The sequence below is a fragment of the Centrocercus urophasianus genome, unplaced genomic scaffold (assembly GCF_019232065.1).
Source record: "Centrocercus urophasianus isolate 14NV4802_14NV808 unplaced genomic scaffold, USGS_Curo_1.0 seq_34, whole genome shotgun sequence".
NCBI classification, from domain to species: Eukaryota; Metazoa; Chordata; class Aves; order Galliformes; family Phasianidae; genus Centrocercus; species Centrocercus urophasianus.
Genome location: NW_024884911.1, coordinates 3,672,040 through 3,699,930, shown reverse-complemented (window position 1 = coordinate 3,699,930; position 27,891 = coordinate 3,672,040). Strand labels below are relative to the sequence as shown.

Genomic DNA, 27,891 nt, shown 5'->3' with positions numbered 1-27,891 from the left:
TTCACATTTCCCTTAATACTCAAAAGCTGGGCAGGCAGAACATGAACCAACTCAGTAATTCTCTGCAGAGACTATTCCAACAAAGGAACCCTCTACCTCCAGTGCAAGTAGTTTCCTTTCTGGCTGGAAAATGCCTCATGGCTCAGTGACCCAGCACAATGATGCAGCAGTCCTCAGCACGCGGGGTGTCAGCTGTCTGCCATTTTCCCTGGAATAGATGTGACAACAAGTTGGTGGGCAGCTTTCCACAGGTGCTTCCATTTGACAAGATCTGTGGGAGGAACTGCTTATACAGATTGGCATCTGTGTGCATGATGCTTAATGTGTAGCAGCACCAGACTTTCCCACTGAGACCATGCTGAGAAAGTTTAGCACTCATACTTGTGGCAATTATTAACAATGCAAATAATTAATCTGACCCTTCTGCATCATAGCTGTTATCGCCCTGCACCTCTCTGCTAGCTCAGATATTATCTGTTCAGCACTGAATCCTACCCAGCCTCCTGTTTGAGTTGCTTTGGTCTCTGCAAAAGATGAGGGGAAGAAAAGCCTTAGAGCTGTGAGCTTATTCTATTCATCGCTTGAAGAAGATGATGAATTTTCGGGGCAGCAGAGGAAGGGCACTGCATTCAGGCACTACTCCACAAGAAAAAATTTCTTGAGGCTGTTTAGGAAGAAGACTGCCACAGATGGGGTGTAGGGGGTGGCATGCACTGGAAAAAAAGACAATAAAAATTAGGGGAAACAGCTGATCTCCACGACAACCATCTGTACAAAGCAAAGAGGGTAACAGTTGTCAGGGATGGATGAAAAGATGGTACTTAAGAACAGGAATTAGGGAGATTTCCTGCTTCACTGAAACATTTCTGCTCTAACAGACTGTTTTGGCTTCAGATAATTGTCACTGATTCTTTCTGTAATTCCTTTTTGTTTTAAAAAACAAACAAAGTTTTTTAGCTAACCAAATAGCTATTCCCACATTCTGCATACAGAAAATAATCTCAGTGATAATGAGCAAGCTTCTGCTTTTACTCCGTCCCTTGACCTGCCTGTGTTGAGAGGCCTGGTTCAAACGTTTGTTCATGGTGAAACCAACCCCCCCCCAAAAATCATGCACAATTGTTCCTTCCTTACAATTCTGAACGAATTAACTTTTCTGTTGTATCCATTGGGATACTCTCTGTGTATTAAAGCTAGTGCTTAACAATGTCTTTTTCCTTTGGTCTATGAGTGTGAATTACACAGGTACATTATTGGTCCATTTGCTGTCATATATTTCATTAAAAACTAAAGGAACTGCCATGTGTTGATTGTGCAGTTCAGTGGCTTTTGCTTTCATCACTTTGAGGGATACAATACTGTTTGTCAATAGAAAAGAGGCATGGAGAAAGAGAGTGTTGTTATGAAATGATGTCAGAGGGGAAAAAAAGAAGTCAGAGCAATATTTGGCTGTACAGATTGCCTCTGAACTCTGTATCGGATCTGTGGCTATAGCATTCTGCAGCCTTAGCACTGCGAGTGGGCAGAAGCTGAATACTTCAAGAAAGACTCTTTTTAGTTTAAAACAGTCAGCCTGCTTTAAGGCCAGCAAGACTTCCTTCTTAAGACGCTGATCTCACAAGAGTTCAACTCCCAGTGAATCCAGCGGTCACTGTAAAACCTCTGACAGGTCAGACTCTCAGTGGCTGAAGCAAGAGAAGGAGTTATGTGAAATGGAACTACAGACAGGGAGCTGAAAAGGTACCACACTGCAGAGAACAGAGATGCCTTATGCTTCCAGCAGCACGACATTCCTTGCTGGAATGCCATAAGGATGGAGATCCTCTGCCCAGAAACCTGCTCATGGAGGGTTTCTAACCAAGCCTGACATCAACCAGACAGCTCTTTGGGTTGGAAACCTTGAGGCAGAGATAAGCTCTCATTCAAGACAGGTTTCAAAGCTATGAAGAACAAAAAAAGCATAACATGCACCAAATTATTCTAACCACAAGAGGAGAAAGAATACATCCCTTAGGACAGATTATTCTGGAATATCAGAATGTTTTTGCTTTGAAGTGAGTAACGCTGTTACTACTCAAATTGCTCTCATTAAGCTTTAAAGTTCACACCGCTCCACAAAGAAAGGAAAAACACTTCCCACCTTTTTTTTCCTGGTTGCAGACAGAGGCTGATGTTACTGTTCTGAGCTCCCCACTGTTCAGAAAGGTTTTCTTTGAACAGAAAGATTTTCAGGATATTTAAAGCATGCAGACAGTAGCAAGGCCACCTCCAAACTGTTTTGACAAGTGCTGATCTCATCTAGGAGGTTTCTGAGGGAGGATTTCTGTAGGTTTCTGAACTACCTAGAATAATTAAAAAGAAACAATCAAGAAAAAAAAAAGGATTTGAATGACCATTATAAAGGTAAATTCAGGCCATTCTCACAGAACCATACCTATGGAAGATACCTCTAAGACCATCTTGTCCAACCATCAACCCATCACCACCATAGCTGGTGAACCATGTTCCTATGTTTATTAACATTCCAATGCAGCTGTCTTAAATAAGTAATTTGTGTCACCTGTGCAACCAGGTGCTTCTCTGGAAGCAGCAAGTGGCCTCTGACATTTAAAGCAGACAGAAATAATCAAAGTCAAGGGTCAAACAGCACCAAGGAGTGAGCTGCTTTCCAGGGGCAGGAGGATACAATTGCAAAGAGTGAGAGTCCTCTTTAGAGTGTACTGGGAAGGTAACAAAAGCAGCAGATAAACAACAAAAAACATTTCAGATTTTCTGCAGGCTTTTGGTGAGCTCCGTCCCCTCAGAACAGATGCAGAGGGCGCATCTAAACAAGCTGAGGACCGCAGAGACCAAAGCATCGGACGCAGGGTGCAATTTGGGGCTGCAGATGGCTGCGCTCGGACGAGGACTGTTCTGTATTTCCTTCCAGAGCTGCCAGGAGAGCTCAGGACCTCAGACACAAATGTCTGCACTTCAGATGTGTGAGCTGAGATCAGTTCCCTGGCAGCCCCTACCAAAGCTCTGCCGTGCTAAAAGAGCTCTGCTAATCGAGCTCTGCTAATCGAGCTGCCTGCCTGCGTTCTGCTATACACGTTTCTGATAAAATAAATCTGCCAGACCAGAGCAGCGTCTCATACAGAGCCCTCCAACGCACACCTGGACGGGCCCCAAGCACCGCCGTGTACGTTTAGCAGCCAGCCCTCGGCTCTCACAACCCCGTTTCACCGCAGGGCCGCAGTACCCGGGAAACAGGGCCAAGGGCCCGCGTAGGGCAGCATGGCGCGAAGAGGTACGGGGCTGCGCCTGAGAGCTAAGGGAGGAACGGGGAGGGCAGCGCTGAGGGGAGGGCCGAGGCGGGCCGGCCGCACCCCGCCTTGCAGCGCTACTCCTTCCGGGCCTGCGGCGCCATGGGAGCCGACGGGCTGTGGGTGAGGACCGCCCACACCGCCCTCAGCGGGGTCTTAACGCTGGGGCTCTTCGTGCACCGCACAGGTGAGGCGGAGCCCTCGCAGCGCGCGGCCGGGAATGGAGGGAGGGGGGTCGCGGGGTCGGCGGTGCTGCGTCACGGCCTGCCCGGCCCCGGGGCTGCGGGGTGGCACCGGGGGGTCGGGCGGCTTTGGGGGCTCGGAAGGCGTTGCGCGGCGGGAGGAGGGATGCGCTCGTGGAGTGAGAAAAGCCCCGAGGGCTGTGCCGGGAACCGCCGCGTTCTCTTGTATGGGATTGTCTTTCAGATCTGCAGAAGGAAGCGGAGCGAGGAGCCGTGCTGCAGCCCGCGCTCTTCGTAGCGCTGCTCGGGTGCTCCGTCCTGCTGTACTTCAGGGTGTCCCTCATGGACCCGGGCTTCGTCAGGGCTGACGAGGAAGCAGAGGTACATCGCTGTGTGAATGGAAGATGCGCTGGGGCTGCGCGGTCCGTGGGCTTTTTGCTACGTAACAACTTGGAATGGTTTCTCTTGCGCTTGGCACAAGGAAAACGTGTGCAGCCCGTTGGGTGATGAGGGCTGTGAGGCTTTGGCTCGTGTTCTGTGACAGGAAGGGTTTGCAGCCTCTACGTGCTTCTGTTACCCCACGTCTCCCTTAGCCAGTCGTCCTGTGCCGTCCTCTTTTCTCAGAGGCAGCTTCGCCCTATGGAATGTTTACATCTCGTATTTTATGCGAGTCGCTGCTCACTGGTGTGAGTATGGAGAACCTGGACTGAAGGCCAAGCCTAGAAGAAAGTACTCTGCAGCTGTATTTACTGCACTGCGTATGGATTTGTTGCAGTGGGGCAGGTGGAGGTGCTGAATAACCAAGGTGTGTTCTGCGCCAGGTTCACTGCTTTGCTGGTTGCGTGGGATAAAAGATCACACAAGGCATGGCCAGTTTTAATCTTCCGCTGTTAGCGTTGACATTGGCTGTGTTATGAGCAAACAGTGCTCTTTATACTGAAAAGACCCCACGATTGTGTTTGGAAGTGAAGTCTAACCTTGTTTATGTCCTGAATTGTACTTGGGATCTGTGTGGTGTCTTGTCCACGATTATTTCCGCCTCTCTACAAACATTCTTTTGATGGTTACAGTAGCCTTTGTCTCTGCACGTACCCTAAGTATCTGCAGTGGAATTTCATGCCACAGTATTTGTGTAGCAGCTTCTGTACTTTGCTGGGAATTATTTTAACTTTCCTAATGACAGAGATGACCAGCACTACATAACTGTCAAATAAAAGGATCCAGATAGCTCAGTGTTGCCAAGCAGGCTGATAGCTGCCATTCTTCAGACAGCAGCACGTAATACATCTTTCATCGCTCCGTTTATTTATTTATAGGCAGACAAAAATGAAGAGCAATGCGTGGTGATACCCCAGGTCTCAAGCAGTGTTAAGATGCGGCGTTGCGGCTACTGCATGGTGAAGGTAGGCAGCAATAGTGTGCTAACAGAGGATGCTCAGCCCTTGCTGCTTCGGTTTGGAGTGGTTTGGAGGCATGGCAGAGCTGACCGATGAATTCTGGCGCAGGGTCATCCTGCTGCTGAAAAACCCACTGAGGAAGCAAATACAGCTTGCAAACAGACCTCAGGTGCATCCTCAATGGAAGAGTGATCCTACTGGACTGTGTAGCTACAGGTGTAATGATAAACAGTGGCACATCTGCTAATTTTCCAACATTGAAACAAGTCCCTGCTGAGTCACACCAACATGGATCTTCTTTTGACATATTCCACCATGGGAAAACTTTGTTCAACATTCTTACTGCCACATTGACCAGACCTCACAGCATTGCCAGAAAGGTTATTTTGAAAGTATCTTGATAGGAAATCAGAAAGTCCGTTAGGTATGACCTGCAGAACTGCTGGTAGCTGTAAGCTTGTTTAGGGATCTAAAAGCAGAAAACATTAGAGTGAATTGTAAAAGATTGCATGAAGGAAAAATTGGAGCAATTAAATTAGCTCTTGAAACAGTTTGCCTGAAGCCTAGAAATGCCTATTGGTACAGATCCTTATCAGTGTAATAAAATCCAGCATTATCCCAGCTCCCATAAATTCCTGAAGAATATCTAGCAAGAGAAATCAGCTTATTGCAGGAGGATATTGTAGCAAAACACATATGCATTTCAAGGAGCAAATCCTAGGAGGCACAATCATACTACTTTCCTCAGCTGTATATTGCATCCTATCTGTTCTTGGCGCTTGAGCTGTGCAGGTCTCTTATATTTCCACAGAACAGGAGAGTCGGTCCCTCTGCAATCCCCTGAAGACATCCCACCCCTGCACACTTCCTTCAGCAGCAGAGGTCCTAGTTCTTCCCCTCAACACATTGCTCCCTCTTTCCTGAACAGACTGATTTACTTAATATCCCTCCTTTGCATGCTCAACTTCCTATACAGAGGTAGATAACAAAAAACATAGATAGTGTGGAACAGTCATTTAGTTTGGATCTCACTCGCTGGGATCTGTGCTAAGGGAATCTCAGTCCCCTTCATTTGTCTCAGCCGTGCTCATGTTGTTCTGTTATCTCAGCATGGAGTGCTTTTGGGAGGTGGATGTTTTTGCATAATGCTTTTACCAAGCAGTAAGTTTAACAAGACTGGGTTATTGTTACTGTTTTGTTTTTGCTTTGCAGCAACCAATGCGAGCCAAGCACTGCCAGCTGTGCCAGCACTGCGTTCGGCGCTATGACCATCACTGCCCCTGGATTGAGAATTGTGTGGGAGAGAAGAATCACCCCCTCTTCATAGTCTACCTTAGTGTACAGCTTGTAGTTCTGCTGTGGGGAGGACACGTTGCTTGGTAAGGCCTGGAAAGCAGCACTTTGACCACTGAACCTAGGAGTCTTGGTGCTGCTGGAGATCCCCCTTAAGGGGCTTGTGCAGAACGTAGCACTGACTGGATCGGCTTCGTGTCTTCACCCTGATTTGCATCCTGAAGATCAGCCTTTCTGAGCCTTCTGGTCTGCTGAGGAACAACACAGCTGATCAGTAGCTGAGCAGGATCTAATGTTTTATGTTTCACTGCTCGTCTTTGTTTAGAGGTTAAACGAATAGAATTAACAGAAGTAGAGGAGCAGCTAATTTTGCTTCAGTTATTGTAATACAGTATTCATGAGATTTTTGGAAACTCCATCTGAGTTTCAGCCATGGAGCTGTACAGGAGAGGAGTCAGCTGAAGATGACTGCATCCTTTCAGCTGTCAGGTGAACCCAGTGTCTTTTAAACTTCTTAGAACCTAAGGCACTGCTGTTGCAATCTGTCAAGAACTTACTTACAATGTATAAAGTTACCTGCAGTACATGATGATCAGAATCTCACCAGTTATGAGTCAAACTAAATATGTCGCTTGGTTTATATAACTAGTTCTCCATGTTTAACCTTGACTTTATTTCTCTTTAAAAGGTCAGGCCTTTACTTTAAACAGTCCTGGGAGTGGCTGCGGCACAACATTTTCCTCCTCCTATCCTTCCTCCTGATAGTCATATTCACCATTGTTGTCTTGCTGCTGCTTATTTCACACCTCTACCTGATCTCATGCAACACCACCACCTGGGAGTTCATGTCGTACCACCGCATCTCCTACCTGCGGCACTCTGAGCTGCAGAATCCCTTTGACCAAGGAGTAATCCGCAATCTCTGGAGGTTCTTCTGTTCATGTCATCTCACTGCATGGGAGAAAATCTATTTTCACAGGAGCAATGAACCTGTCTAGTCACAGTGGTAGCTAATGAGTGAAATGCCAAAAGACAGCTGCAGGTTGTTGGATAAAGCTTTGCATACCTTGCTTCGAACTTTAATACATCATGGATGCAATGTTCCACAACCTGTCCATCTGTAAAAGCAAATCATCTTCCAAGAAGGATAATCAGGGCTATAGATGTGAATAACACTGTTAAAGGGGAGACACTGTTTCTGAGGGCGTCAGAAGTTCTGATGTCTTGACCAAGGAGAGGTATCTCTTTAAATCCCCTTCCTTGTGTTAACCTGCATCCACACCTGAAGAGATGCAAGAACTGCATGAACAGCCTTGTCAACTTCTGCTCCCCCAAGTTTCCTCTCCATTTGCTGCTAAGAAACAGCAGCTGTTACCATCAAACCAGGCAGAATCAATGCAATCCCTGTGGCCTTTCTTCAGCATAGCTCTTACTGTGAAAACCACAGTGCCTTTTGTCAGTAATGTTGGATACATAACAGAAATATTTGAATAAATATTTGTGCAGTCAAAAGTCAAATTTCATTTTGACTGCATGCCTCAACTGCACGCTTTGAGGTTTCATGGCGTTAACATCCATGAGAAACAGCTGTAAGGCACCAAATGCAGCCAAGATCAGTAAGCCTGTACCTTATGATGCCCTCATCAGCATCCTAACAGTTTTTTTATCCTTTAAGTTGATGGTGGTCAAAAATTCATAGGGTATTTTCAATGAACTCTGCAAAGAATGATGTCAACCACTTTGGACAGAAGAGCAATGCTTGTCTATAGAGTCACTTCTGCAGATAACCTCATGCCCTTTGCCTTTACTGTATCTAGTGGGGAAAGAGCCAGTAACAGAGGTGAGCACTTCTTGCCTAGCTCAAATAACACTAGTGGTAATGCTGCTACCTCAGCATGTCAGTATAATTTTAATGAAATAATACAAAGTAGCACTGCAATGGAATCTTGCAAAGGAAAGGTTCTAGGTCCTATTTGTTTCTGATAGCATTCCAAGATGGCAGCAGCTTTACTTGTTTTTCATTGTAATAGAAGGTCATAGTTCAAGTTTCTGTAAGGGACTGGAAGTTAGGATCAACAATTTAAAGTAGAAAAACCTGTGGTGTGAATTTTAGTGCTGACCCTTTTCTACTTTAAAAACAAAAAAAGCAAACCACATCCAACAACTTAGTTATTGTGCCTTAATTGCTTTGATTCAGAAATTAACAGCAGCTCAGGAATACATCTGGCAAGCTGGCAGAATGCACTCAGGGCTAGTGAGCACTCAGGAAAGAACAGTATAGAGTCATAGAGTCACTAATACAACGTGATAGTCCAAAAGCAGACTGAAAATGCAGACTTCTTTTTAACCAAACCCAGAGTCTGTAACCTGCATCCAGAGCAGTGTGTTCAGAGAAGGTCATAAAGTTCAAGGCACAGCGTTGTGCTCTTTGGTAGTTCTCCTGTACGTGCACTGGAATGGTAGTTTATGGTACTTTTACTATAAAAGTATTAAACAATTACGTACACCTTGTTTGTTTCTTTTTGCCTCTCTTTCTGAAACTCAACTTCTAGGTTTCACCTGAACTAACAGCCCACTGGGCTTAACGTTCTGAAGGAGTCCTCACCTGAAAAAAAAGGGAAAATCACAAAACAACTGCAAGGCCATAAGCAAGCCAACCATTACATTCAACTGGTAGAGGAAGATGTGTCTCCTCCTTTAATTGTGCAGAGCAGAAGGTTGAAAGTGTGTTTATATGCTGGAAGTTTCAGCAGCAGTTACACTTGGCTCTGAAAATAGGAAAACAAGGCTCAGTGAATTACGTGTTTTGCACAAACATATGCTCTTACTAAAGCTCTTAAATGTCTCTGAGTTCTGAAGCACTTAACCCAGGCAACTCACAAGCTGCTTCTTGTCTCCAAAAATAGCACAATTGTATTAGTTCAACTTCTGTCTTCCTCTGCTGAAGAAAACTGAAAGAATAAGAGCTTTGTGTCCATGTTTGTCTTAAGTGGAATGCTTCATTTCTATACATGCTTTCCTTTTTTAGCCAGCAAGCTAACATTATGAATTCAAGAAAAGAAAATGAATCTAACCAAGTTTAATTACAAAGTATGTTGCTAGGCAAATTAGATCAGCTTAAACATCCTGATTTTCCAGCACTAACACTGTCAATATTTAACTATTCCAAAAAAGACACAGGGTATACACATTGATGAACTACTGCAGAGACACAACTTGACTGCAATCATTTGGATGTGGCAGCTGAGCTTGCCATGCAATCCGTACACAGACAACTTGGGATGGAAGGAAGGAAGAAAAATACTACCATGACATTTACAGAGAAAAATAAAATCCTGTCTATTGAGTTTAGTATGGGTAGCAGTGATCTGAAACATTCACCAAACACCAAGGAGATGAAAAGCTGAGACTTCATTATAAGGAATAGTATCTTTATTTAAAGAAAAGAAAAGAAAAGAAAAGAAAGCATGTGCAAAATGGTGGCTTCTTTATGTTATTAAAATCCATATCTATGATTTCACATCCTGAAAGAAGCATAAAGAGTTTTGTTTTGTTTTTACTTCAGATACATCACTGGGATCATTACCAAACTCAAACATCATTACCTCAGTTGTGTTAAAATCCATTCCTTCTCTGCCATACACGAGTGGCAACAGGAATAAAATCATTACAAAGGAGCACTGCATTTCTCTTCTAGAAAACAGGAGAGAAGTGCCCATTCTCCCTGCTATTATGTAACCCAAAAGAGCTGCATTCCTTTGGGTTTTTGTAAAGAGTAACCTGGGAGGCAGAGAGGACGCATTAAATCATTAAATTAAGTTCAGATTAAATTCCAAATTACTATATATACATATTCAGTGGCAGCAGAAGACACATCCAGTCAAAAGTGAACTTCTCAAAGGTAATTCACATCCAGTACTCCAGCAAGCGAGGCTGAAAAAAGCACAGCAGAGTAACAGCTTGCAGAGCACTTCACCACTACCCCTTCTGTGAAGTTTGTTGACTTTGCCATTGCCCATGCCAAGTCCTCTCTACACCCTCTCAAGATGGTAACAATTTATTTGTTCATGCTTCTTAAGCACAGGAATCAAGCATACAAAAGGTGTTTGGAGACAAAGTCAAAGTCCTTGAAGACAGCCTGCTCCTTACGGGTTAGGAGAGCAACCTCCTCTGGAGGAGTCAGAATTGGCTTCTGTGATGTAAACTCTTCATCAAAGTTGCTAATGTCTGTTGGATCTTTTAGAGTGGGCACAAAAGGGGGCTTCACAGTCCTGGCATACAAAGCATCCCAATCCATTTCCTGTAAGAGAAGGAAGTGAACAGGCCAGGCTGACATTATTTATGAAACGTGAAGTTAAAATGAAGGCAAAAACATGGCAAAGCAAACAATATGGTTGGTGCAGGGCAGGTAGTACAGAGATTCAACAGGAGGAATGCTAACACCTTTGCCTAGAGCAAACATATGCCATTGACCAAATGTGTCTTTAACCCCAACTTCTCTTAGGATTCTTGTATATTCTGCAAATGTAGGGGCCACCAACTAGACTGGATGGCAATATCTGTCATCACTAGACCACATCTTTGTTGCAGTTTGATTTATAACAGTATTTGGTGACAGCTTAAAAGAAATGTATATTCATACATAGAAGCAGCACAATCTGGGATAACAAGCTGGTCCTGGAAGCTTACAGAGCCCAGAAAACACACTTAGAGGTGCATTGCCAACATGAATTGAAACACTAATGCCTGAATAGGGCAAGGAGATGCAACAGAAGCTGCCACTAAGATCTCACTGATAAATAATGGAAATTTGCCACCGTACCAGCAGAAAGCAAACCACTCTCATCTCAAATATAAGTGCTAAGGAGGAGGAATAAAGTGAATTCCTACCTTAAAAAAGGGCTGGATTTTAATCTCTTCTGCATCTTTTTCCCCTGCTCCCAGTCTACGCTCTGGACACTTTCGAAGAAGCTGCAGGAAAGATCAGTTCAGAATTAAATAACTGGAACAAAGATGGACAAAACAAACATTCCCAAGATTAAAAGCTGAAAGAGATGAACCAGCTCCTCAGTATTTTCTCATTCACTTTCTCTGCAGCAAAGTCAAACTGCTAGTAATAGCTCAGACATAGCTCCTTGTGAACAACTTGTCAGTGACATGCGCAGTACAAACTGGGTGTAGAATCTCAACTGTGCACCTGTAACCACCAGGTTACGTTCAAAAAAATCAAATCAAGCCACTTTCAGCGAATGACTCAAATGCTTCTGTCTTTGAATCAACACTTCACTATTTCAGAGTTTGCAGCAACAGACCTCAGTGAGAAGCTGCCTTGTTCATTCTCAAGCTGAAGAACAGCATTTATGTGAAGAGAAGGAAAAGTATACATAAATTTTAAGTGTTTCTTTAATCCCTGTAATTTTACTTATGGTAAAATACAAATTCCTCAGGCACCCAGAGACCCCTCAAACCCATTACCTTACGGATTATAGAAAGTGCCTCTGATGAAAGGAATCGTGGATACTGGACTTCATCATTTACAATGCTATCAAAGACTTCTTCCTCATCATCTCCAGGAAATGGTGACTGCAATTGTGACAATTTTTAACTTAACATACATGGCATCCATTCCTTGCTAATATACAGGAACGAGAATAGCGAGGAGTTGCAGAGATCAATTATTCTTTGGCAAGCACAGAAAAACTATCTAAATATCACAGTATTATTAATAACTAATAAATAGTTGGCTACTTTCATCAAAATTTTATCTCAGGTGATCAGATACTGCTCTGCCCAACACTGCGTGATGAGATTCTCTAAGAGATACGCGGTCTTACCTCACCAACAAGCATCTCATAAATGAGCACACCCAGTCCCCACCAGTCTACTGCCCGAGTGTATGAGATGTCTGTGAGGACTTCTGGAGCCAGAAATTCAGGAGTACCACAGAAGGTGTTTGTGCGGTCTCCAAAACCTATTCCTGCAGGACAAGAACACTCTTGTCAAATCCAGCACATGCTTCTAAATAGATCTCATGCAGTCTCATCTTCTGAAAGCAATAGATTTCCTCTTGATGATTTGTTGTTGTCAACCATGCAAGGGCTCTCATCAGTGCTTGCAAATACTAATGAGAATGTATGATACCTGAGATCCCCAACGACTCTGAATAGTAATTCAGACAATGCTTAAACAAGCAACTCAATCAAGAAAACCTGCAGATTCCACTGTTCATTTACTTAAGTACATATCCTGTAGCATCCTATGTCCTTGCTTCTTTCAGCAGAGAAGGACACTCTAAACTGCTTCACAAGATACCTGAAGAGCAAAGGGCACTCTTTCCAAGTTCATCATGGGCAGACAGGTAACATTTGTTTATTTTTAAGTGGAGATGAATACATGTTTATTTTAAGTGGAGATGAAGTTACATACAGCCACCTGGTACTCCTATTTGTGAACACCTTACCAAAGCCCAGACCCTAAACTTTGTTCTGATGCTTAAATATTGGCTTCATCAAAGGAACTCACCTTCCTTACACAGTCCAAAATCTGCAATCTTCACAAATCCTTCAGCATCTAAAAGCAGATTATCCAATTTCAGGTCCCTGTAAGCAAAGAAGGGGGTGAAGAAAATGGTGGATGAAATCTGAGGACTGCCATCCAACAGACTCTTTTGCATGAGGCAGAAACCAGATGTTCATAAAAAGAGTAAGTATCTACAACTACTCTACATTCAGTTCAAACCACATATTATTTGGAAGATTCCCCTCAACTTACTGATGCTTTCCTCTTAATGAAAGCCTCACAAAGCAGCTTAGAGATGGGAAAAATAAAGACAAAGACTACAGACCTCAGCAAGACAGCTCCAGAGATGTAGCTACAGGAAAAAATAAACTTTCAAGTTGCTAAACTGTCTTATATTTGATTTTTCACTGCATTACCTATAAACAATTTTCTTCTCATGCAGAAATTGGAGTCCCAAGACTACGCAGGCTGTGTAAAACCTAGCAAAGAGGAACAGTTATCAGGAAAAATATATGAGAACCAAGTTAAACACTTACAATGCCTGGAAACTAGGCTAATTGTAACTCACTGTGCTGTACGCTCTGCAAAAACATCTTCATGTATGCGCATCATAAGATCACCTCCTGGAGTGTATTCCATCACAAAACAAGCATGATGAGGTGTCTGGAAACATGCAAACATGTTCACAAGGAATGGATGATCAGAAGAATTGACCACCTCAAATATTCGCTTCTCACAGTTCAAGCTGCCAGGATTCAAAGAATTAAAATGTCAGTGTTAAAACTTGGCAGAAAAACCTGTTTCAAGAAAGACAGAATGAAGATGAAAATCTTTACCTCTTATGATATGGAAATAAAAAGCGTGGTTATTACAATATTTGTCTTATATGCTTCCAAGCCTTGAATTTTAGATTGCTCTTCAGGTGTGTGTTATTGCACCAGAAGCTAGAAAGCAGAGCTGTTGTAAGTTCCTTTATTCCTGATTTTAGATACCCCAGCCTTAAGGTCATCCAAAACATTAATAGTACTAAGACTAGTATACGTCATACCTACAGATTACAGATGTGATAATGTATCATTGGCAATTGTACCACAAAGCTCACCTATCAATTTCATCTCTCCTGATGATATCTTTTTTCTTCAAGGCTTTGATAGCATACAGCTTCCCAGTTGCTTTGTATTGGGCCAACAGTACCTGAAAGACAACAAAAATGCTGTACTCCAAACAAACTGTTATTTCTTTGTTGGATTACTTTGACTCCCACTGACAGAACCTATTTCCATCCACTTCAAACAGCCATTCTTAAAACAGGCTCAAGTGGTTCCAAAAATGGAGCTCTTTTTCCCTACTCCTGGAGCTGTTGCAGTCCAGAAAGACATCACTGTGAGTTATGGTCTTTTCAGAAACAGCAGTATTGCAGCTGGCCCTGTGTTTTAAAAGCACCTCAATACTCTTACAGCAAGGACCTGTACACACTTCGTGGGAATCACACTATTCCACCAATGATCACAGTGAGAATGGAAAGAGTGGTAACACTGCTCCATTAGATAGTTTGGCACACCCTGGAGGGTTTCCTCCATGTTTTGAAGCCACAAATCTTCAGAACTTTTGGCTGTTATCAAGGGTACCAGCTGTTTGTGGTTTTGCTTTGTACATCTGCAGTGCAACAAATCTCTGCAACATTTCTGTTCAGACTCTGAGGCAGAGGCCCACCTTCACAACAGCAGCCCTACAGCCCTTCATAAAGAAAGCACTTCTACACTACCTTCCCAAAATGGCCACGTCCCAGCATGGCGATGCAGTGAAAATCCTCGAGATGAACAGCCCCTTTCCTGAAGACAAACAAACAAGATTTGCTGAGACAATAAACAAAAGATGCAGAAACAGAATGCAGATGAGTGTGCATTTGTGTTAGAGGAAGAAGCTCAGTACAGCAAAAGGCAAGGTGAACACCTGCCACCTCGGCTGAAATCCTGAGAAGTGAGGCCACTGAAGTGTACTTCTCATAACAAGATGAGTTCTCCCACATCCCCCATCCTTGGGAGAGTAAAATGCAGATTTGCCAACACTCCTTTCAGCAGGCTCATCAGTGACTGTGACAACCAGCCATGAACATGTGTGTCAAGTGCCAGGAGGACAAGGGAATAAGAAGAGAAGTTCTCAAACAGGAATTGGAAATGAAACAAAGGGAGACAACAGACATAAGATGTTGCTAGGGAAATAAAAAAAGAGATTCTATAGAACATTACATCAGCTACAAGGTGTTACCAAGGAAACTCAGACCACAGAATTGCTTGGAAATAATTTAAAAAACAAAACACCCACCCCTCAAAAGCTTTACACCAGGATCACCTTTAAAAGGTAGCAGATGCTCTATATTCCTCCTGAGAGTGAAATGAAGGAAACGAGAGTTTCCAGAGAGTTCAGAAACGAGTGTTTTTGAAATACATTTCTTACAATTCTACTTTGGTGTGTCTAAATGCACTGTACTGTAAAATTTTAACACAAGGAAGCACTGGAAGACAGTTAAGTGACTTTTGTTCCTACTAACATCGGTTATTACGTTGTAAAGTCTATTAGTAGGCTAAGTAATGGGATTTAATGAGCAAGCAAGGGCTAGCAGACGCTTGGAGAAGCAAAGTTCAGAGCAGACTTTTCATGGTATTGCCCACAAACAGCACTGAGAATCTGCTGCTGAGAAACCAAAGCATATCTTCAGTAGAATTTTTGTACTCTATGCTCAGAAATTTCAGCCCAGTGCTTCTTTAATCTGTGACCCAAGACATCTCATGCTGCCCACTGTTACCTTGGAGATGCCTGGATTGCAAATTCTGTTAAAGCAGAGCTGCAAGTCTTCTCCTCTACATGCAGCCTCTTCAGACACTAGGAACAGAGAGAAAGTTGCAGAATGTAATTCTCTGGAATCACCAAATCAGGTGTAGACACCCTGATCCAAATTTCCTCCGGTGTAACAATGCGACATGACAAGTATTTGAAGTTGGTCATCGCTTCTGCTTGGAGGAAAGCAGCATCACAACAAAGGTTGTCTGTGGTTACACAAAACTGCTATCACGTATGCTTTAAAAAGCCTAGGAAAAAATATTTTCTTTATAGAAAAAAAAAAAAAAAAAAGACATTTCAAGTGTCTAAAAGAACCACAGTGATTAGAGAATGCAGACTCCTCTATTTTCAAAGCCAAAGAAGAAATGGATTAGACATGGTTGAACACAAGTCGTTACGCATTATATCACTGAGAGCAATTTTCCTGTTCCTTTTTCTCAGTAAATGAGAGCTTTTCCCTCTTTTTGCCCAATTTCTTTAACATTTTCATCTGGTCCTAAAAGCCTGTTGAACCCTACTTTTCATTCATAGATATCTATTGGGTACTTCTGCCCTGAATTGCCAGTGCTGACCTACCTTCATTTTGCAAGAAAAGCAATATGTAACTAAAGAAGAGCTGCAAGACTTTCATGAAGACTCCATGCCAGAATAACTTACTGGGCTCTGAAACCTTGGAGACCAATCAGCTCAGCTGATGAGGAGGCAACTGTCAAAAGTACAGGTAATTTCTCCAGTAATAAATTAGAATTGGGCCTTGAAAGAATATGAACCAACAAATAAAAGTCTCCCTATTGGCACAGATTACCGGAGAATCTGCAGGAGATGGTGTTGGTTCTTTGGACTTGGCCACCAGAAAGAGACGTGGAGGCTTGGGTGGTGCTTCATCATCATATGTAAGTTTTGCCACAGGAAAGTCACTGAGTTTGTAAGAAAAAAATAGAAGAGATTGCCTTAGAACAGAGCATTATATGCAAACACAAATATATCACCTTTAACATGTAAGCAAGGTGTGTATCAGGCCAATTCAGTGGACAAGAGGACCATTTGATTCACACCACAAGTGTGTGAAACATCAACAAGAAATATGCTCTTCTACATAAGGAAAACTATCTATTAAGTTGTTGATGATTAGACTCATGTTACTTTTGAAAATCTGCTTTCTTGTTTTCTGCATCATAGTGCTTAGTTATGGCCACTTCTATACCCACAGTTCTCACTGCAGAGGAAAACAAAGTTGCTGAAGTTCCCCCTGCTCTGGAGCGCGCTGCTTGTTGGGACGGTGATTTTGGAAATTGGTTCAGCTGCCAACAATAAATCAGAAGGAACCACAGAACGCTGAGCAGCCCACCAAGCCCACTTCATTTCAGGCAGCATCAGCTTTTCTTAAAATCCTGAATTAAGTTCTACAGATACAACTTTCATATTAATATATTTTTTCACCTCAGTAAGGTGCAATAAAATTTTAAGGTGTATTCTATGCCCATTCCAGACTGTCATACAGCAATACTCAGAACATGACTTACCTACTCAGCTTGGTTATTGAGTTAACATGATTCTGTAGAGGAACTGGAGAGAAATCTGCATTCATGGAATCATGAAGCGGGGGACTCAGAGTGCTAATGGAACTACATGGAGGGAGGAAGCTCATCATCAGGCGACCCCAAGCAGCAACACTGATGTTCATTTGAGGAGCTCGGAGAAATTCTTTCCCTGGAGGTATCATGGTTAAAACATTGCTGAGATTACAACGTACAGATTGCAGTCTGATGAACTGTTAGATTACCATTATCACCCCAACACCCGTGGGCTTACCGAGAAAATGGAAATGCACTCTGCAGAGAATGAACTTTCTTTTAGGGAATGAAGCCTAATCATGATGATGAAATAGATCCATATAACATCATAACAACCCTCAAACAGAAGCTTCATAAAATATATTTTTTTTATTATTTTATTTTAAGCCAAGTTTTCTTCTATTTGTACACTGTATTTTAATCACTCAGCCTGTTAACAGAAAGCTTCTGAAAATATCTCAGAAACAGTATAAAGCTTTTGGGACCCTTTTATTATTTTTACCACCTCCATAAATATAAAATCAAGTTTATCCCCACTGCCAAGAATCCTCTGTATGTAAAATCTTACCTTACTCAGCTTCATGGAAAAAAAAAAGTTGCAGACTAAAAAGAAAGTATGTGAGTTATTCCAGTCCCTAGTCTGACATGCCAGTTCCAAAGCCTTGACAATCAGTAGCCTGCTCATGTTACAGTCTTCTACGATTTAGATCTCTCCAGGAAGTTTTCCAATACCTGTCCTTTCCTCAGTAACAACATTGCTGGGCAAATTAATACAGCTCAAGTGCTAGATCTTGCTAGGAAGTCTGTTAAATAGTAGTAATTGTATCTTCCTAACACTGGTAACTGTGAATAGAAACAGTGCAAAAATATCACATCATACACTATGCTGCAACCAGACAGCTTGAGTTTTTTGTGACTGAAATTATCACATAATAATGAAATCCACCTACTCACACACAGTAATTAGCAAGCATTTTAACGTGTCTCACAAAGTTAACGAGATAGGAGCGCATGGCAGACGACTTGTGCAAACTCCTGCCCTCACCCACACACCCCAGATAGTCGGTTCCCTTTCAGTTCTAGAGGAGCTCACCTTTCTGTTTGGGGAAAATACGTTTCTGTCGCTGCAGCTTTGGCTTTCTCTCAATGACAGGATTACAGAACATCACCTGTCAGAGAGGCAAAGGGGATTTTTCAAAACAGTGCATTTACACTGTGAATGCAAACTTGCACACACGCTCTCTCATCAAATTCTCCATTCATATATTTTTGGTAAGCTAGGAATCACTCCCACAGATTCCAGATCATGCTATTCTAGCTTCCCTGTCTAAACATCTGTTATTTCAACTGTGGTTGGAATTTTTGGTGTCTTGGAATGAAGAAAACCCAAAAACTTGAGACCAATTCATATCCTAAATAAAATTAATCTAACTCAAAACTATACATTAAAAGCTGCTTTATAATTTGGCCATTTGTCAGGTGAGAGAAAAAAAAAAAGTAGCAACCCATGGCACAAAAATTATATTAAAAAAAAAAAAAAAAAAAGTCAACCACTAAACACAAAGGACAGGAGGTAGATTTTGGTCCATAAGGTCAAGATCCTGCTTGTGGAAAGTTAAGCATGGAATCTTTCATCACAACACAAACAAAAAAGCACTGTAGCACGTAAAGGATTATCTGGATGATCTCTTCACGGATAGCATTTAACTTTTATTACTAACTTCAGAAAGATGGTAAAATAAGTATACCCAGAGGGAATATTGAACTCTGATTCTATAGCCTGTGTAATTCAAACCTGACCATTAAGCCCTACGTCTAACTAAAGTGTCACCAATGACTCATAATGAAAGCAAATACAAAAACAATGGTTTTCACAGTGCACACACGTAAGCCCAGAGGAGTAGCTGAAGTGTCACTTCAGGGTATGCCTTATAATATCATGTTGCTCCTTATTCGTATGTGTGATATTGATGGAGAAGTATTTCAGGTGTCACTCTACCCTTCTAGATTATTACTCCTTCTGTTCCTTGTACACTGGGTTGAACCTGAGGCAGCCTGAACTGACAGATTTCTCTGAAAAAGAAACAAAAAGTTGACATTTCTACCTCTGCGAAAAGCATTCCTTGGGGTTCAAGCAAGAGGCACATCCCATGGCGTTCGTTATCAAGGAAATCATCCAAACGCAAGAACTTCACTGCACACAGTTCTCTCCAGTCTCTCCAGTAAATTGAAATTTCGAGTTCACGAGACTAGAGGGAAGGGGTGGTGGAGACAAAACAGCAGAAGAGTTACGTGCTGCCCCACGATCCCGATGAGCCACACACACGCTGCTGTTAAATTTGGTTAACTAGACAGTGTGCATAAGAAACTTGTTCATCCTTCTGCTCCCCTCTGCCTCTGACATTTTCAGATCTTCCCAGCTACAAAACCTTTCGGAGATAGCTGCTTTTGCTCCACATTTCAGGAATCTTTCTTAGAGTCAATTTGCTAGTAAGATAAAATAAAACTGCTTAGATACAGAACAAAGGACAACAGATGTTGCTCAGGCTGAATTTCTGCCAGAGATGCACTGCCTTGAGGGGAAGACTAAGATAACTGGTACATAAAAGGACATGGAGACAGTGCCAATCAAATGGAATTGCAACTAAACGAGCAAATTGAGTAAGGTGAAATGGAAAAACAAACACAACTCAGGAAAACTTAAACCATCTTACCCTATCTAGCTCGATGACAAAGCTCTGGTCCCATGCCTGGTTGTTTACTGGCCCCCAGTTTGTTTGGCCTACAACTTTATTGTCCACTTTGAGCACAGCAAGGACTTCATCTGGACAAAGGAGAAAATGTGGATTACAGTCTTTTACACTGCTATAGAACTAAAGATAAATCACTCATGCTGAAGGTGACTATCCCAACCAAACATAATTTCCTGGAGATAGCCTGGAGGATTAGATACAAAGCGACTTAGTTTTGCAGCCTTGTACTAGGATAATGCAGTACTCAGAAGAGAAGCCCCTTGCCCCCAAGTGCCACTCACATCCCAGCAAGGAGCCTCATACTCACTACACAGCTCTTCGTTTCGCAGGTACTTTCCTGCAACACCACGGCCATGGATACCCAGGCCAACTCTTGTTAGGGAAAAGGACTTCAAGTCGCCCGGGCTGCCGCAGATGGGAGAAGAACCAGCCACCCTGGAACGGCCAGGAACATTTTCCAGTAAATCCTGACATCCCATCAGTCTCACTTCCAATGTTCCTGAGGAATTTTAGGAGAGTAAAGAATGTTATTCCATAAAAGACAACAGTGATTCCAGTTAATCTATCCTCATACGGATCCAAGAATTTCTCAGATTCATTATTCTTTGGCTCATATAGCTTAAATCTACCCCAGGTTAGAATAACATAGCATAGAACAGTCCAGTTGGAAGCAACACACAGAGATTAACAAGTCCAAATTCCTATTTAATAGAGGAAATATATTTAATACATTAATCAACTACTAACTCATACGATCAGAAAGCTTTTAGTAGCATAGGAGAAATAAGTCTCATTCACAGAAGATCAAACGTCCACACAACAAGAGGCATTACAACTATTAGAAGAAATGCAACTCATTTTTAATTTCATCTTCTCCACAACAAGATGCCACGCAGGATTTACATACCTGTAAGGGCTGTAGGTTTGATGACTGAAGTGGGATGGATAATGCCATGCTGAGCTCCCAGGGAAGAGGTATTCACCAATTCCTGCTTGATGAGTGCTCGTTTTGGGTGATCTGGAGAAAGCCCACTAAGCTGACGTTCCAAGGACAAGCGCAGCAGGTCAATCTTCTGAGAGGACTCTTGCAAACGACCCTGAGCCTAGCAATATGAAATAGAACAGAAAGCAGGCAGAAGTTTTCAAAGGAACAGCTCCAGTCCAGGTACTACCGTTCCTTTATGAACAGCTAGAGTTGGTCTCAAAAAACACACTGATAACATCTTAATAACAAAGAACTTGAGGGAATATTTTCCAACAGATCCTGACTGCCCCATCGGTGTCTAAATAGTTTCTAAGTAGTTTCACCAAAGCAAGGAATTTTATCCCTGGAAGAGAAAGTGATCCCAAACAGTCTGTTCTCACAGTCAGGAATTTGCCAAATTCACAACTTATGGTTAGTTCTGCTCATTCAGGCTAAATCACTGGTGTTGAGGCATGAAACTGCTCTTTAAGAAGACCTGAATAAGCTCTTACCTCGGCCAAAAATTTGCGATCTTGTACCCGACTCCCTCCCAGGATCTTCAGCACATTTTTTGCCCCCTCAGCTACAGCAGCTTCAATGCGCAGGCGATGCCTCAGCTCCTCAATGCGCAGCTCCGCAGCATTGATGGTGGCTCCCAGCCTCACTGGGTATTTGGGAGATAAAATACAGTGAGGCTCAAAATAGACTATTCTAGATCTTAAGGCTTCGGCCACATCTTCTACTTAACACACCCTACCTGCTGGATCCACCGTATCTTCCATCCCTCCTGCTGATTGAGACACCTTCACGATGTGCATGCGGATAATTTCAATCTTTGTCTTACTATCCTGGAGCATCTGCTTAGCTGTAGCCAGCAGCTTCCGCTCCTGCCAAACAGAAACCATGTGAAGAGGAAAGACCACGACCATTAAAACTAGATTATGGCGATGTGTTCAGCTAAGGAGTGAGATGCTACCTGCTATAAGGATCATATAAACAATTCTGAAATAGCATACTTAAGCATCTATGTAAAAGAGACATTGCTGAGGATCAAGGACTTCGAGCTCATTATCTCAGTTTTTAGAGAGAAAGGACAGGCCAAGGAGTCTTTGATGGACTCAAACTGGATCACCACATGATTCATAAAAGGCACAGGCAACCATACCGTGGGCCAAAGTGGACTGAAAATGCCCTTCCAGATAAGCCTTGCTCTAACCTCCAGTAATTGCAATTAGCTTAAGCTCTTGACAAATGATATATGTGCCATCCAATTCCTTTTCAATTCCTGCAATCTATGTGTTGGACTTGCTGTAACACTTTCATATGACTGGTTGTCCCATGCAGTATCATAACCTGCTGTCACTATGCTGAGCACCAAAACGCAGAGCTAGGATTCAGTCAAGCACACTTCACAGATTAATTTCTTTCACACACCAACTACCAGAGAGAGTTTGTACATGGATTTAATATAGATATATTTAATTCCAGGAACCAATATTCCCAAATTGTTGCTTATTTCTGCATACCTTGGATGTTGCACTTGAATACATCTGGATCATATTCTCAGCTCCTTGCTTGACTTTCATTTCAACATGCAGCTGCTTTTTCAGAGCTTCAACCTTCCTTGCCATGGGATCTGGGTTTCTTTCCCAGAGGCAAGGGTCAGGAGATAAAGATCCATCTGTACAAACTATGTCATAAACATAATTAATTGCCTTTTCTTGAGTTCTTTCACTGCATGGTTCTAAATGATTCCACACAAGAAGGTTAAGTTACAAAATAACACATAAGAAGGTCTCTATTCTCTACAAAACTGACTGCAAAATACTGTTTCAAATGAAGCTTAAGTTTCTAAGTATTTCTTTTTATCAGTGAACTACTCCTACCAATCACTCTTTCAATTTTATACTCATTCACATCCCATAAGGTACTTAAACGTTCAACTGCCTAGAAACTCCATTCACATCCCTCCAATTTCACCTACAGCCTGCTCCTAAATACTGTTCATGCCCACCATTCTTCCCTCTACACTAATCTCTCATGTTGCCTGACTCCTTTCACCTCAATTGCCTCCATTCCCCACCTTTTACCGCACAGATTATTTCATCAGCTGAACACCAACAGGCAAAATCCCCCCTAGCATTGGAGCACCACGAGATTTTCCCTCAGCCGTGACCCATGGCATACCTGTCTTACTGTCCTCCTTGTCAGTTATTACAATCCTCGCATTCAGCTCCTGAAGTTCCCAATGAAGTTGCTCTAGTTTGCGGTTGGAGGATTTCAGCACGTGCTCTATATGAGCAAGATTTTTTCTGTCTGTAGTTGCTTTACGCAGGTTTTCTGCTCCCTCTTTAATTTTCAGTTCTTTCTGTATAGCACGACGAAGCAGTTCCTTCTCACCCTCCAGTTTTTGCTGGAAGCTTGGATCCATTAAGTTCACACCATTGCCCAGCTGCAACAGACAGCTGCCCTGCAATCAAGCAGCATTGGGCAAGAGGATTTCAATGAAATGACCCAGTTTAACCTCCTTTTTGAGGATGAAACAACACCCTTATAAGATTCCACTCCTTTGTTTCATTTAGAAAATGGTTCGCACAAACTGAAGCTCATCTTTTCATGAAGTTTTCAAGACTTAGATTCAAATTCCAGAGAACAAAATGCAATTTTGATCATCCTGTGCTGTAATTTGGCTTTAAATCATAGTGGAAACAAACCTCCATCTTACTTTTCTTTTTGGTTATTTAATGGCTACATAAATCTTTGTTCCTACAGTATCAAAGCTTAACCAATATTTGCCCTTGTCCTGATCATGTTTTACTGGTACCATACAGTAAATACAGATTATGTGTCCAAAGACACACAACTAACTGTTAGAGGCGTCACAGAATGTCACAACCGTGCATCAACTCAAAGCTGCTGCCCATTTCCCACATGAAGAAGATAAACATAACCCCTACAGCAGTTGCTTACAAACGAGCAAGCAAAGAACAAGCTTAACTTCCAGCTGTGTCTGAAAAGGGAAGCAGCCTGCTGTCTCAACCTGTGGTTTACAGGCAGCAAGGCCACTTAATGCGTTGCATTTCGCAGCCACCACATTTGCTCTGGGCTTTGTTTTGCATTGTTTTCAACACACCTTGTTCTGCTGAGATATGCCTCAGCAGCAGCTCCAGACAGAGGTGTTCTGAATACAAACTCTGAACCTTTGAACCTGCACAGTATAGGCAGAAGCATCTAAAGTATATCTCACTCACCAAACAAGCACTGAATTTAAACAGCAGCTCTTAAAACTTTATCCAGAAGGATGCTACCTAAAACCTGGAGAAACAGATGAAAACAAGAGGCTGTGCTTCTCTCTTCTACACAAGAAGTGGCTTTATGGCATTAAGAGCATTTAATATCTTAACGTAGCATGGTCACATTCCCCACTTAAATGCAAAAGAAATGGTTGCACAGCCAAACTCCCCTCCACCAACCAACTGGGTACCACACAACCACACCAAAGACAGAACTCAGGAATCCTGACTTGCTTTCATATTCTTTAATTGGTTGACCACATTCCCAACAATAAACCACACTGGTTTTGCATTACTCACATACACTGCTGCACTTTAAGTGTGCTGTGCACCCAAAGCCCATGCCACTCACAGAGAAACAAATAATTATTCAATCATACTCTTTGTATATTTTGTTACACATCTCAAAGACCCAAACCAACATCCTCAACCAGTTCGCAATACAATTTCAGCCTAACAGCAAAATAATGCAAGAACTAAAAGGAAAAACAAATCTATTTTAAATTTGGCCTAAAACCAAGTTGGGTCTGCAAGGGACACACTATAGCCATAATAGGAATTGTTCAAATTGGTAGCAAAACAAAAAGGTTCAGATTAACATCCTGAGTCCAGGAAGTTCTCGCCCAGTTAGTAAAGCCAGGAACTAAGCCAGAGCTTTGAAAAACATCCAGGGTTTTGCGAGGAAGAACTTGAATCATGGAGTTCCTGAGTCACGGGCTCAGGCTCTACCAGCTCGAAGTTGGAAAATCAAAAAGCTCTTTATCCAGTTTGTAAAAAGCGACTAAAATTAATCTGCTGGTTACGTCTCAAAAAAAAAATAAAATAAAATAAAATAAAATCAGAAAAAGCAGGCAGATTTATTTTCCATCCAAACTATGCAAATGGAGGTAAGCAATCCATCCTCTCCATCTGCACTGAGCAACAGAATGAGTGGCTGATGCAAGATTTGTTCTGACAGAGGGTACCGAGTCCAGAAACCTGGATAGGGGCTCAGAGAACAGGTACAGTCCAGGCAGTAGTCAGGTCAGTTTCCCTTCAAGTCACTCTGCCAGAAGCTGGACGGAATGCACCACATTCATTTTCTAAACACAATTAGAATGTAAGCATGGCTTTACTGGGTCCTACTACCCTTCTATAGAGAAAGGATGCCTTACCATAGATACAGTTTGCTCCAGGAACATAGAACATTCTATTCTGAGAAGGATAAGAAAGCTGCCTTTGCATTTGTGTTGATGCATTTTGCATTCTGACTGAGGAATGTCGGTGGGGTGTCGGGATGCCGCCACAGCCCACGTGCAGCTGTTCCTGGCTTCCCAGAGGTCAGCCTTCAGCTGAGGTCAGCCCTTCAGCACAATCCAAGCGTACAACCACAGCTTGCACAGAAATACCCCCAGCTAGCTTAAATTAGCTCACTTTTGGTACCTTTGCCTGCTACAGCTCACCCAGGACTTCAGCTGCACTCAGGTTGTGCTGAAGCATCCAGACTGCTTTCTAACCAGCAAAGATTTCAGCAGAGCCCAAGTTGCTCTTAGCCCTCTGGATTGCAGCTCTTGGGCTGCTACCCAGCCTGGCCATCAGCTCCAGCTGCACAAAGCCCAGCACAGAGCCGTCCTTCAGAGCCACACCACCAACTGAGACCGATCTACAGTTTGATGTAAGGAGGTGGAGGTGATGAGAGCATCCCCGCTGCAGACACACGTGTTCACCGCAGCAGTTTAAATCCCTTCTTTCACAGCAACTTCGCGCTGAGGCCCGCGTCAGGCAGACCACATTAACCACATTTGCTCTTTGCAAGAAAAGGACACAGCTCGGTTTGGAAAAAAAAAACAACAAACCGATTGCAGTCCTGCCTGGAGCTGGTCCTCTTTCCAAAACTGAACGATGAGATTTTTGGCAAGCGGAGATCCCGTGTGGCTGCAGGACGGGGCACACCCGCAGCAATGGCACCGAGAGCTCTTTGTGCCGTCTCTCCATCACCGCTTGCCCAGATTCGGCTCGAAACGGCTCAAGGAGGAGTTCGTACCCCTGTGCCGGGGAGCTTACCCCAAAAACGGTGTTTTTCCCAGCGGGGAGCCGCGCACACCCTCCCACTCCGAGGAGGACCCCGCTTTCTTCCGCAGCACAGACCCCGATTCCCCGAGGAGCGCCGGGCGCTGCCTGCCTGCCTGCCTGCCTGCCTGCCTTCTCCCTTCCCCGCCTCTCGCAGCGCCCGGGGCGCGGTCCCTGGGAGAGAGCCGCGATCCTCTCTGCCCACCGCCCCCTCCCGTGGGTTTCCGGCGGAGCACGGAGCCGAGTTTTCCAGGCGAGAGGATGGGGAAACCCCTCGAGAGCCCCCAGAACGGGGCCGAGGGACGCCTCGATGCCCCTCGCCTCAGGTTCGCCTCGCCCTTCGCACCTCTCACCTGCGGGCTCCCCGCCGCCATCGCTCCGTGCTGCGCCGCCAACGACCGGCACTTTTTCAAACTTCAGCCTTCCCGGGAAGCGGCGCGGCCCCGCCAGCGCCCTCTCGTGGGGTCCGGGTCTGGGAAGTCCCGGCGGGCGGCTCTCGAGAAGCGGGGATCCTCCTCCCGCCCCGCGCGACGGCCGGCCGGGAGCTCAACCCTCCGCCCCCGCCCTGGGGGAACGGCCGGGATGGCGGCGGGAAAGAGAGGCGCGGCGCTCGGACGCTGAGGAGACCGAGGTACCTCCCGCCTCCGTAGGCACCGGCAGCGGGGTTTTGTGGCAAAGTGACGTTACGGTGACGCCGTGACAGATCTTAGCTCCGGCCGTGCTCGGTTCGTGACATCTCCGGGCTGAAGCCGGGCGCTGTCGGTTGTGCTGGTTTTGCCAGCTGTTTGTAGTTTGCACGTATGGCAACGTACGGCTCTGCTCCAGGGTCGGTGCTGCCCTGAAAAGGAGACGACGCCCATCTGACCGTGACCAACTAATCCTCCGTAGAGATGCCCCTCTCGGAGCAGGATCGAGACAACGCTGCTTCAGCTGAATATTTGGGACAAAAGTAACCCGAACCCATTGGCAGCGTTGCTACAAAATTCCAAGCGCTGCCTCAGCGCCATGCAGAGCTGAAATGCGGTGTATCGCATCCACCGAGACGCACCATCACTGCCTTCGGGTGGCACAAACCTCCCCTCAGATCCCACCTCAGCAGCACTGTGTTATTTTTGCATTAATATGCTTTTTCAGCCCTGGAGTCATCCAGAGTTGATAGTATTCCCACGAACGTGCTTAGAAACAGGCTAATAAAGAGAATGCTTTGCTTTTATTTAATTAGAGCCGTTTTTCTAACATAAGCCCATTGTAAATAGTCTACAAGTGAATAATTAGCGTAAGGAAACCACCAGAAAATGTAGAATTTAAATCTAGCTTAATCAAGTTGAATTAATGAAGCTTTAGACTTCTATAAAACCTTTGAACATGCTCCTGTTGTTAATAAAGTGAGTACATTAGATTAATATAAACCCTTCTGGAACCTGCTGCTATTTGTAACGTGGGCCAGGCTCTGTTTAGTGTTTAAGGAATGATTTTAATTAGACTCTTCATTCTGTGGAAGTACTAGGAAGGGAAAAGATTATTTTAGTTGGCTTTGGAGTTTCACAGGAGCAGCGGACAAACCTGTCCCATGCGTGGGGATTCAAGTTTAGCTCAGTGAGGTGCAGAGGTCAGTCTGCCCAGTGCTGTGGTGGGGGCTTGTGGGGGGGCTTCCTCATTCTTTTTGGCCCTCTACCTTCCCCGTGAGGCTGGGGATCAGTGTGTGGAGCCCGGAGAGCTGT

General features: G+C 43.6%; 2 protein-coding genes and 1 long non-coding RNA gene across 4 annotated transcripts; 2 read left to right on the top strand and 1 right to left on the bottom strand.

Moving 5' to 3' along the window:
• The first annotated feature begins 3,393 nt into the window (after nt 1-3,393).
• On the top strand, nt 3,394-8,683 carry ZDHHC12 (zinc finger DHHC-type palmitoyltransferase 12). The gene is made up of 5 exons (XM_042830754.1): nt 3,394-3,492; nt 3,732-3,868; nt 4,804-4,890; nt 6,097-6,263; nt 6,866-8,683. Exons 1-5 carry the CDS (start codon nt 3,408-3,410, stop codon nt 7,173-7,175), a joined length of 786 nt encoding a protein of 261 aa, XP_042686688.1. The 5' UTR covers nt 3,394-3,407; the 3' UTR covers nt 7,176-8,683.
• Nucleotides 8,684-9,594: 911 nt separating this feature from the next.
• PKN3 (protein kinase N3) lies at nt 9,595-26,608 on the bottom strand. Of its 2 annotated transcripts, none has more exons than XM_042830752.1 (22): nt 26,524-26,608; nt 23,016-23,298; nt 22,355-22,518; nt 21,586-21,715; nt 21,341-21,492; nt 20,772-20,967; nt 20,172-20,363; nt 19,826-19,935; nt 19,217-19,360; nt 18,205-18,280; nt 17,061-17,247; nt 16,343-16,454; nt 15,503-15,579; nt 14,462-14,528; nt 13,799-13,890; nt 13,265-13,441; nt 13,113-13,175; nt 12,700-12,776; nt 12,012-12,154; nt 11,653-11,760; nt 11,068-11,148; nt 9,595-10,477 (listed from the first exon to the last, which is right to left on the bottom strand). In XM_042830752.1, exons 1-22 carry the CDS (start codon nt 26,542-26,544, stop codon nt 10,265-10,267), a joined length of 2,865 nt encoding a protein of 954 aa, XP_042686686.1. In that variant the 5' UTR covers nt 26,545-26,608; the 3' UTR covers nt 9,595-10,264. The 2 variants fall into 2 exon arrangements, with proteins under 2 accessions (XP_042686686.1, XP_042686687.1); XM_042830753.1 differs by having other exon boundaries at nt 26,517-26,567.
• LOC122166750 lies at nt 11,904-13,467 on the top strand. The gene is made up of 3 exons (XR_006170878.1): nt 11,904-12,535; nt 12,773-12,879; nt 13,139-13,467. It is a non-coding gene; the product is annotated as an uncharacterized LOC122166750 (long non-coding RNA).
• Nucleotides 26,609-27,891: the final 1,283 nt, after the last annotated feature.